The 11,943-nt window shown below is 36.2% G+C and overlaps 1 protein-coding gene across 1 annotated transcript; it reads right to left on the reverse strand.

The window, feature by feature from the left end:
* Positions 1-3,072: 3,072 nt before the first annotated feature.
* On the reverse strand, positions 3,073-10,745 carry LOC133520827 (uncharacterized). The gene is made up of 2 exons (XM_061855505.1): positions 10,603-10,745; positions 3,073-4,338 (listed from the first exon to the last, which is right to left on the reverse strand). The coding sequence occupies exons 1-2, from the start codon at positions 10,612-10,614 to the stop codon at positions 3,250-3,252; spliced, it is 1,101 nt and encodes a 366-aa protein (XP_061711489.1). The 5' UTR covers positions 10,615-10,745; the 3' UTR covers positions 3,073-3,249.
* Positions 10,746-11,943: the final 1,198 nt, after the last annotated feature.

The raw sequence follows: 11,943 nt of genomic DNA on the forward strand, positions 1-11,943 counted from the left end.
TCTAGTAAAGGTCTGTAAATAGTATAATAATCGTCACTTTCTGACCCAAAATAATATTGAAATGACATGTTGACTTTTTTGCACTACAATAACTATTTATTTGTAAGAGCGATCTTGGAGCCTAGAGTTGCAGGTGTCAATAGGCTACGGTAACTGCTTACCATCAGGCAGGCCGTATGCTTGTTTGCCACGGACGTTGTATAAAAAATATACTTGTTGGTAACTAACTAACTGCTTTGGCTCAGCGATCCAAAAATAATCTTGGCCTCCGAAACGAGAGAACGCCACCTGTCCTGATCCAGCGCGGTTGGCATACAGCCGACGCAGGTCCGCCTTCACGACATCAACTGTATCTGGGGCGCCCTATCGGTCGACGGCCGGTTGGTCGCCCCAAGTACGCTTCCTTGATTGCCCGATCCTCCCCCTTTCTGAGTAGGTGACCGAGCCAGCGAAATCCGTGGGATTTAGTTACGCTGATGATTTTGAGCTCAGCCACCAACTCCTCGATGTCGGCATTTTTCCGGATCCTCCAGGAGCCATCGTCACTTCGGACAGGTCCCAGGATCTTCCTGAGCACTTTTCTTTCCGCTATCAGGAGCTGACTTGCCTCTATGTTGGTAACTAGGTTATGTAAATATCAATGTCACTAACATGACGCATCATGATATGACAATTACTTGCAACTCTTGCAGCAACATTCTCAGGCCACAATTTGACCATAAACTGGCCTTATAATGGTCATAAGAAGGTTACCAAATTTAGCAGACGTTGCCCCACAAACTATTGCATACAATGCTTAATAACACTTACTTGACCTTTAGTGGACCTTATGTCTTGGTAATAAGGAATATAATTTGTCAAATAAGTGGATGTACAGGTTGAACTTGTTGAACTGAGACATGTTGCTTAAGACAAAAGTGGACGATCGCTAAAAAACTCTTCTCCTAAATGTAGTTCTCATTTTTCTCTGTGGATATTAACTTTATAGAAAAAGTTTTGACACTATTTGATGTGTATTTGATTTTGATTACCCTTTCGTTTGATTTTTTTTTTTTAATTTTGTTATTAAATATTATAAGAGTTACAGGAGCTTTTGTTTGTTTGTTTAAACGTTATTGCACTTACAAAAAGAGTGCAAATGGCGGACTTAACGCCTTGAGGCATTCTCTACCAGTCAACCATTAAGCTTTTGATATTTTGTTTAAGATTTGATGTTTCCTTTAAACTTTTATACTAATAATAATAATAACAAAACAAAACAAACGAACAGGCATAGCTACAATCAGGGATCGGAACCGGTTTTTTGGAAAAATTTTGAAATAAACATATATTTCGGTTTATTTTATACTCCAAATATAGGACTCGGTTGTGTTTTTAGATAATGACTTCGTATTATTAGATTGCCCAATTAGAAATGAAATAATTAACAAAGAACGAAAAAATACCGTTTTCGTTCCCATACAAAAAATACCGGTTTCCGATTCCTGGCTACAATTAATATACAACAAATTGTGTAAAAACATTTTCCATAATGTCAATTTCCTCGGTGGAAAATGAGGAATACGTTTGTATGGAAATGGGGTCATCCATAATACTCTTGAAATGGGCATATTTAAGCTTTTAAGTATTTTATAATGGTATAACTGGAACATACTGTGATTCTAACTAGTTTTAGGGAAGTTTTGGGTCATTGTGAATATAAAATGGTTGTGGGTACAGACAAAGTATTACATTGATATCGACACGGATAAAGAGCCATAAATATGTATGCATTAGTCCGTTTTTAGAGTTCCGTACCCAAAGGGTAAAACGGGACCCTATTACTAAGCTTCCGCTATCCCTCAGTCAGTCTGTCTGACCGTGTCTCTCCAGGCTAGATCTCATGAACCGTGATAGTAAGACAGTTGAAATTTTCACAGATTATTTATTTCTGTTGCCGCTATAACAACAAATATAAAAAAATAGAATTAAATATATATTTAAGGGGGCGCCCATACAACAAACCTGATTTTTTTACCGTTTTTTTAATGTTATATAACGCTAAATCAAAAGGTATTCAAAAAGTATTTTTAAATTCCAAAATATAACTATTATCTGAGGAAAATATCTACATTTATTTTTATTTCACCTGTATTGGTATATATAAGCTTCTTTGTAAAATCTAGGAAAACTTCCTAATTACGTAATGAATGATTGGTTTTCTAGAAAATGCAGTTTGTTATATATCTTGTTCTAGAAATGAATGTTTAAATTTCTTGTGCAATGCAGTAGAACTTGTTATTGAAAGACAACTCGTTCACTTGATTTATACTCGATTATGGAAAGGAAATTGACTAATTCCAATGCCCACTTAGATATTTCAGATTTATTGAAATAATTGAGGATTTATGCAATCATTTTAAAGCCGTATAAGTAGCTATTTGCTAGTAGTTTTCATATACAAGTTTTATGTTTGGTTAAACACAATCAAGTTGTCTTCTTATGTGACACGCAAGTTTCTGTTTTTATAATTTTTGTGTCGTATATTTTCAAGATATACTCTTCTACAAAAATCGTATACTAGTAAAAACCAACTAAGTCATATCTCTTGCCACAATTTATCCTTCATATTCTGCTTGTCATATATCTAGATAATGCTATGGTTACTGTTTTGCAGCTTACTGTTTTCCAGACGGGGCGTATGATTGTTTGCCACCGACGAGGTGGTGTAAAAAATGCTAGAGAACTTGCCATGCAATCAGATATCAATTATTATGTCAGTGAAGTCGATAGGACTTATTCTTAATATTGAGATGGGCTTACATTTTCACTATTTATTATTTTGATGAGATTACACTCTGCATTTAATGTCTGTAACGTTATGAAAACTTTCCTAGGAATTATGCCTACCTTAATTTGAGTTCACGTTTTAAGTGGTCATTGTTTGTTTTCTCAATCTGTTGTAATTGTGTTCAACAATGCACGGTCGTTCCTACCATTCAAAATATTATACAATCGCCCGTCGAACCGTGAAGGTCAAGTCGACAATTCTATCTTTATAGTCACTTCCTTACTCTAAAATGGAAACAAAAGTTATTTTTACAATTTTTTATTTTCTGTTTTCCTTATTTTACAGTCTTAACCTAGAAATGGTAACCTTGTATCACTAGCTACACGACGCCCATATGACGTTATAAATATACAAAATTTTTGTTGCTGCTGTCCCGGCCATGCTGGGCGCTGAGATGGGCCTTAACCTAGTTTAAGCACTTAGTGCTCGTAGTATGAGCCTCCGTAGTTGAGGTGACTGTGGGAATGGTCGTAGTGCTCGTTGTTAAGGTAGACGGGCACCTTCACGGGCACGGGGTAGGGCTTCTCCACAGCGACTGGGATGTGCTTCTCAATATGGACGGGGTAGGGCCTGTCGACGGGAACCTTGACGGGGTAGGCGACGGGCTTCTCGACCGCGTACGGGACGTGCTTGTACACTGGGTAAGGCTCAGGGACGGGCACCTTCACGGGCACGGGGTAAGGCTTCTCAACTGGCACGGGGTAAGGCCTGTCGACGGGAACGTGCACGGGGTAGGCGACGGGCTTCTCAACGGGAACAGCTACTGGTACGGGCTTCTCAACGGGGTAAGGGGCAGGTACGTGCACGGGGTAAGGCCTGTCGATGGGTACTTTAACGGGGACGCCGACGTGTTTCACGACTGGGTAGGGCTGGGGCACTGGTACTTTAACTTCAACTGGGTATGGCACGTGTTTCTCCACGGGGTAGGGCTGCGGCACGGGCACCTTGACCGGGTAAGGGATGTGCTTCTCAACGGGGTAGGGCTGGGGCACCAACACCTTGACGGGGTAGGGCCTGTCTACGGGCACGTGGACGGGATAGGGCACCTTCTTCTCTACCGGGTACGGAGCGGGGACGTGGACTGGGACCTTGACGTACTCCTTCACGTGAACTGGCACGTGTTTGATGACCTCATACGGCTGGGGGACGGGGACCTTGACGGGGTATGGCACATGCTTCTCAACGGGGTATGGCACGGGTCTATCGACCGGGTAGGCGACTGGTACACCCTTGACAAGAGTGATGGTCCTGGTCACATCGGTGTGTTCACCGAGAGGGATACCGTAGCCGTGTTGGGCGATGGCGCCTTCATCAATGAAGTTGTAGGCGCCACCGATTCCGTGAGAGCTGCCGATGTGGCCGATATCAAGGCCGCTGATGCCGTATCCGTAGCCGAGGTTCAGGAGACCACGTTTGTCCAACTTCTTGTCCAAAGGCTCTGCCTTTTTCTCTGTAGTCTTCTTCTCACTGGCAGCAGCTGCTGCTACCAGCAGGAAAACTAAACAGATCTGGAAAGAAAGAAGAAAATCAGTTGTCTAGTCAATTGAATCTTAAAAACAGGGATAATCTTGGTAAACTTCTGTAGCTTTATTGTTAGATAAAGATATCATGCCTTTCCTCGATTCCATTTATAACTTTATGATATTAATGAAGTGTTTGTTGCTACCGTTAAATGACCATAAACCTGCTCATTAGCCTGACTAATAACCAGTTATCTGACTTAATGTATCGTTTACATTCGATAAACGCTTAAATAACGGATAGGCACTCGTAATGCGTTTCATTCAATTAAAAAACCGTGGAAAGCGAACATCGTAACCAGCTTCCTTGTAAATACAACAAAAACGGTACTTGTAAATCCGTGTGCATTCGCTACAGAGTTTAACTCGATAGTTAAACGATGTAATGGAACCTTGCTTTAACTATCCGTTAAATTTAACAAAGATTTAACGCATTCTAGGATTTGCTTAAATGATGAAATAATGGTTAAACATACAAGACTGTTAAATGATGCTGCATAAAGGTCAAATAAACAGACAGACCGTGATGAAACGGTAGCATGTTGCATGCGTGATTAATTTCCTCAAATTCCAATAATTCATTACACGGATAATGACTTAAATCACGCATTCTCAATAATTTAACAATGGATAATTATTATTACTAAGCTTGAGAATTCATAGTTATACATTTTCTTTGCAATATGACCAAAAAAGACAGTGCGTGCTTAAAAACACAAAAAGCTTATCGTAAAAAGATTTATTTTGAAATCTGTCACTCTATTCCCAAAGATTTTCACATAATTCAACATGCAAATATTGATGTTTGTTTTGTATTGTTTGACTTTGCACCGATTCGCAATTGGTCGTGAGTCAGCGCTCATGCGTTGCAGTGGCGCGAAGTTTGCCATGTCTTGCGTACTCCTGCGCAGTTGAAACTAAAAGGGTGTAAGTCCACATTGTTATATACACTTATACGCTGTTTTGAATCTAGATTATTGTATTGCGATGCTCTCTCATGGGTAAAATAGGGAGAATCAATGTAACTTATGATGCTATGAATTAATTATGTCTTGTTTCATCAACATATGGTTTTGGTTGCAAAATCAAGAGAACACGATGGAGTCTAAGTAGCCATTTGTAAGCCTTTATGAAAGTGCAATAAAGCGTTTACTTTCGTATATATTTACAATAGTATTAACCATAACATTACAATGTATCGTTATTACGTTACTATACGGTTAACTTTTGTTGATATTGAATTCAAAACAGATTTGTACAGTTAGATTACATAATCGATGTTTAGATATTGGAAACCAACAAATTCTGCAAGGTAATATAGTCGTGTCAGTTTTGACAGTCACATGACAGTGGCCTAGTTCCATTTCCTAATACCCATATTGGTATATCATCTTTCTCGTCTCTCTTTATGTAATCGATAACCTTGCCGAAGATGACTTCGTAATTTGATTCATAATTTTAGTCATGAATTTATTAGTTACCACATATTTGAATTATGGTGCTATTTCAGAAATAATCATATGCTTAGGGCAAGATTTTCGACAAATCTATTAACCTAGTATTGGTGATGCAATGTTGTTTACAAAACTGCGTTTTTAAAATGATGTTCATCTTTAATGGCAGCGAATGCCGCGAAAGCAGATTGCGATGGTGTAGCCATGTTCAACGCCGTTGCGATGACCATATTACAAGGAGTGTAACCACCGAAGGTGCTGGGGTCACAAGGGGAAGAGGCCGACCGCTGACAAACTGGGCTTCGACCATCAAAAAAGACCTACTGACACAAGGCTTGACGCCGGATATTACAAAAGACCGCCAAAAATGGCGCCAGAGTGTTAGATGTGCCGACCCCAAGTAAATGGGATAAGGCAAGGATAATGATGATGTTCATCTTTAATGGCAAGTAGGAAAACTGCCAACCAAAACGAAATCAATAACTGTAATGAATTGTGAAGTACACATGATATTAAAATCAATGTATCCTTTTTTGAAATGGCATTGCTTTTTTGCGAAATTATTATTATTATTCAATAATACCAACTTATTCGTAATAGTACAAAAAGTCTTATAGCGGATAAAATAATCCAATGCGAACTTTATCGCATTTTAGGACCCCAATAGTTGTTGAGTAACGACGCTGTGTATGTGCTGGGGAGTCCTGTGTTGAACTCCCAGTTCATGTCCCTTTACTGAACCTTCATGCCTCAGTATCGAAATATACCGCAAAACAATGGAATAGTGAATTAAGTTCCCATTGTCTCAAATTGACAGCTGCATTTCAAGTTGACATTACAAGGCAGGTTGGGTAACGCTCCCAGAGCTCGCGTCACGACATTGTGGGATTTACTTTATCTGTGCTTTTATATAGCTTTTATCTAACTTTGTTCTGCCATGATACGATCTACGTACAGATTTAGAATTAATGCTTGTTTTGTAATACTAATTGCCGTTTAAGGGGTTATTAAACGGTTATAATTAGCATAAAATACCTATTTTATAAATGCTTGTAGTTCCTGTGGAGTTACGACCACCGGGTTTAAATGTCATTCAATAGTTACTTTTAGTTAGCAAACAAGTGTAATCAGTCAGGTTGAACCTGTATAATTTCCAGTTATTTTAAATACATAAATCTGAATTAATTTGAAAAACTAGGATATTTAAATTAGTTGTCAAGTATTACGCGTTACTGCGAATAATCTTGTATTTATTAATTACCAATGCTTTTAACGTAACTTATAATGTCTTAATAGTATTCAATAAAACGCGTAACGACACGTAACTGAACATTCGCATTGTTTTGAAGACACCGTTATTCTAAATTCTAAATTTGTATCACATACGAAGTGAAAACTGCTCGTAAATTCTTAACGATAGTGAAAATCATTTGTGATTCTTTGGACGCGTAGATGACATCAGGTTATGTATCCTTATAACAGCAATAAACTATGTTACTATTCAGAACACTTTATGGATCCTACTTAACCTCTTTTTTCGGCCCGATTCGAACTAAGATACGTCAAAAATTTGCTAATATCAAAACTGACGTTTCTTCAAACAAAAACATCACTTTTGACACTGACATATCCGATCCATATCGTATCTTTAGCTAAAACGTTTCTTAAAGTTCGATTCGGGTCGCATGCTATGGTTATTTCTTCTTTTTTATATTTAATCTTGTTCTATTCATACCAATGTTTAGTCGCGTTTTTACAAATAATTGAAAACTTTATTTAATAGGATTATAGTTTTAGTAATGTAAAGTGTCATTACGTCCTTTTGATGTATTCAATTTTCGTGATCTTTTTAAGCTGTCACATTTTATGTTAATATTTCAATTGCTTCGTTATTCAAACATAATTATAATATCGATAGATCGACTCGTGGATCAGATAAAACAATAAATTCACAAGACGCGGAATTCGATATTTGAACGAGGTCACCGTCCGTGGGATAATGTTTCTTCTCGTTGTCGCAATGCATGGCTACTTATAGTGCTTACAGTACTTACCTAACTGCCTTATAATAGGTCACTGCAAGCTTGTTACGGATTTGCATATTCTGCATTTAATTACGGCAAAAACTGTAATAAATTGCCGGTGACTATATTTAAATCGACGTTTGCAAGGTTCGTCACATTTGATATGTCATTATATTTCAATAACAGGTTAGTCAATCATAATTCTAGTGTAATTGACACACTTTACGACAAAATAGATATGAGATACAGAATCTATGAAAAAATTACACTCGTTATAATTTTGCAGTTCTTATAAAGACGATTATACTTACATAACATAAAAAAGGGTTAAGATTTTGATTTGACCTTTTGCGATTGATTTAAATATAGGTGCTTATTAGGTAGCAAACCTGTTTCCAATTACAATAATTTCCTCAGGCCTAGAATATTTAATTCCGCCCATTCGTAGGAAAATTGCATGTTTTTCTCGTTAAGTCGACTAGACTGACTGGATCGGGACTTTAGACTCTTGTATCTTGTATCTTGAAGTAGTCTTGATAATTACTTTGAGACTTGTTAACTAAGTAATACAGCTTTTTTTCAAATAATCCGTTATTCAGACTTAAGTCATATTAGTAGCAAGTTTGGACAGTTCAGTCTAATCACTTGGGCCTTTTAAGGTGAGCAGGGTATTCAGGATATCTCATCGCTATTCGGTTTCGCAAGTAAGTTCCAAGCTAACTATTTTTAGCTGTCACTTTGCCAGCTAATTTAAATTACAAGAATTTAAGTAAGTGTTATAACGGTCATATTTTGAATTTATTACGGATATAGTAATCTTATTTTAGGGTAGATTATTCTAACAAAGCGAAACGGTGTAGATAAAATTTATGCTTTTAAGAAACAGTGTTTTGTCTAAGGAAGTATTAACATGTGCGATAACATTATGTTGGTATATTATAGTCGGTACCAATTTTTTAAAAATTATAATAATTAGAAATTGAAAGACAGATATTCATTGTCCCTGCTTATATTTTCCTTTATTTTAAATATTTGTACTATTGTTTGTAAACGTATCTTTATGATCAAAATTAGTCCCTGCCCTAAGCTTAACATCATCTATAGGTAAAAATCAACGTTTTTCTCCTAGCCTATTACGTCCAGTAACTGCCGTAACACCTATCCCTTGTTATTTAACTATCAGGCTCTCATGTGGTCATATAACAGTACAGGCTTCCCTGCCGCTTCCTAGCCAAACCCGTTCGAACTATTGTGACGCAATCAGTCGGCTAATTTGTTGCTATATTGGTAATTGGTAAGGTTTCAGAACAGGCTTAAATCGTGATCACCTTTTATATTGTTTTTGATCTCCCGATATTTCGACGCAGTTATACATGCATCTTATATATCCCGGTCGATTTAAGTCTAGTAAAACTAACCGTGAATCATTCAAAACTGTTAGAATAGTTTGCCAATAGGTTTTGTTCAAATTTTCTGTATTATCTGCTATTTGTTCGAATTAAAGCTATATAGTTATAAACTTATCTTCCTTGTGTTTGGGTCAAACACATTTTAGAAAAACAACGCCTCTCTGAACAATGCAATAAAAGTTAACGACTTGGGTAAATAAATATTAAATTTTTGTTATTTGAGTCTAATGTACTGTAATATGAAACTGCGTTTAACGGTTCAGGGTAAAAATTAGTTTTAGATTCCGTTAATTTGGCGATGTCTACAGGAAAGCCGCGAACGAGTTAAGCATAACAAATGTGTATGACCTGTTTGTAATCTTTTGCATTAAGTTTGCTGTTATTTTAATAAGAATAACAGATAATCGCGTATATAATATACAATATGTTGAAAGCTTAAACAAAGTGACCCAGTGTCGCTTGAAAGCAAATAAAGGATTTGGGGAAACAATAGGAATGAAAAGGTATATTCCTTCGTCGCCCTAATTTTTGATTCAAGAAATTTAATACCAACTTTTTAACTTTTATTGCCTGTTTTAAATTTGTAAACAATATTTTTCCAATTTTTCGTAACGATGATTATTGAAAAGTGTATACTTTAAACGAAATAATTGTATTTCATTAAACGAATTGTTTCATGATGTCGGCTCTGTAAAAAGTACTCCCAATTTTGCACTTTGAAAACCTAGAAGAATTCTTACTCGACTTTGACCTAACTCGTGCCCTAAATGGCAATCCCTTATGTTAGAAACGAGAAAATGTACGTGACCTTTTATTAGAATGGTTGTGCTAATATGTGACTGTTAGAACCTTTGTTAAGAATGAGTCAAAGGCAATATTTATTATTTAATTTAAGCATTTAATTGACTCGTTAAGTACGTCATAAGTCATAAATACTTAATCTTAGTTATTTAACAGTCATATAAAATTGCACTTAACTTTTTTAAATATCTTTGTTCTTATGATCAAATTTGGTAATCGTCTTAATTTATGTGATTTTAAGCAATTTGACTTCATCACATCCCATTATCCACGTTTAAGGGTAAAACACAACAAAAATGCGTGCGTAGTTCACATTCGTTACTTAAACACAACAATGACACATTTCAAAATAAGTCATGTCAGATTTTTTGTATTTTCGATTTGTGTCACTTTCGTTTTCAGCAACGAACTGAACTAACTTTAACGCGTAATAGCTTCTCGACAAAAGCCGAAATAAAACTGTCACACAGTTAAAGTTCACGCACGTCACTTTTGTTTGTACAATCCATCACTTTGGGACACTTTGAAGTCACTTTGCACTGTCACTTTGCACTTGGCACTCACCGCTGTTTTCATTGTGCCTCTTGTGTGTTGTTCGAGTCGGGAATGACTGGATGTAGAGTGGTTGGTGTTCTGTGTTTTTATACTTGGATATTTGGAGTGACTTTCGCTATGACCCCCGCTGTGGCGGGAAAAACGCAGCGCGCGGTGTGTGTGGAGTCCTTGTATTTGGCCGGCGTTCGGACAGGGGGCAGACGCCTCGTGCGTGCATTAAAAAAAACTAAATTTAAATTTCGAATTTGGAATTCGCGGTCGCGTTTGTTTATTTACAGTTCGGTTTTTTATTAAGTTGTTATCATTTTGAATTACATAGCGTGTTTACGTTTAACATAATTGTTTCAAATACCTACGAATATATAAATTTTTGCATTTAATTTCCAATTTATAACTTTTGTCGTATTTCATTCGTGGTAATCGAATTCTTGTAATTCCTACTAATCTAACCAGTATTCTTACACGACCCAGATATCATGTGATCGGTAAATGTAATCGCTTTTCTTTTGTTATTACATGATGGATTATACGTCGTTTAACATCTAATTAATTAAACATAAACTTTTATAATTGTTTACTATGTAGCATCTTCCTGGCGTTTGTCTGGCTTTTCGCCACGGGTCATGGGAGCTTGGGGTCCGCTTGGCAACTAATGTATTAACCATTTATTCAAGTTAATTTTTCTCTTAAACATATTCATTCACTATAATTTTCTGCTTTAGAAAGTTTAGCAAAACTTTTCAATTCAAAATAGTGTTTAACAAATGTACAGTTACATATTGGCTTTTTTTTTGCAAATTAGTGTAAAAAGTCTGCATAAGTAGATGTCTCAAATGGGGCTTCGTGCTTTGTCAATATTCAAACGACAAAAATCAAATGAAAATTAAAATCATATTACATTTATTGCAGATAACTAGGATCCATGATAAATTTAGACAAAATGGCAATTTAAAAACAAATACCATACAAATATTAAATTAAAATAAAATCCGATAAATACAATACGTAGTATTAAGGATTAACACATTATTAGTTAGTGTAATTAAAGAACATTAAACTTTTTGAACTACTTTTGATAATAATTAAGTTACTTCTAAAATTACACGCCAAAAGTAGTTCATTTTGGGAACTAAAATCAATCCTCGCATTAACAACCTGCCGATTAGTGGTATCCGGTTTAACCACACAATGCACGAATTAGCATATAACTATGCTACTCTAAATACTTAGTCTACTCTATTTTTTGCGGTTCACTTCACTAAATATCTGGTTTACGATGATTGAAAGGATATTGCACATATTTTACTTCAACTAGTCCAAAATTATTGCTTCACAGTTAATAATTATCTT

This window comes from Cydia pomonella, chromosome 8, assembly GCF_033807575.1.
Source record: "Cydia pomonella isolate Wapato2018A chromosome 8, ilCydPomo1, whole genome shotgun sequence".
Lineage (NCBI taxonomy): Eukaryota > Metazoa > Arthropoda > Insecta > Lepidoptera > Tortricidae > Cydia > Cydia pomonella.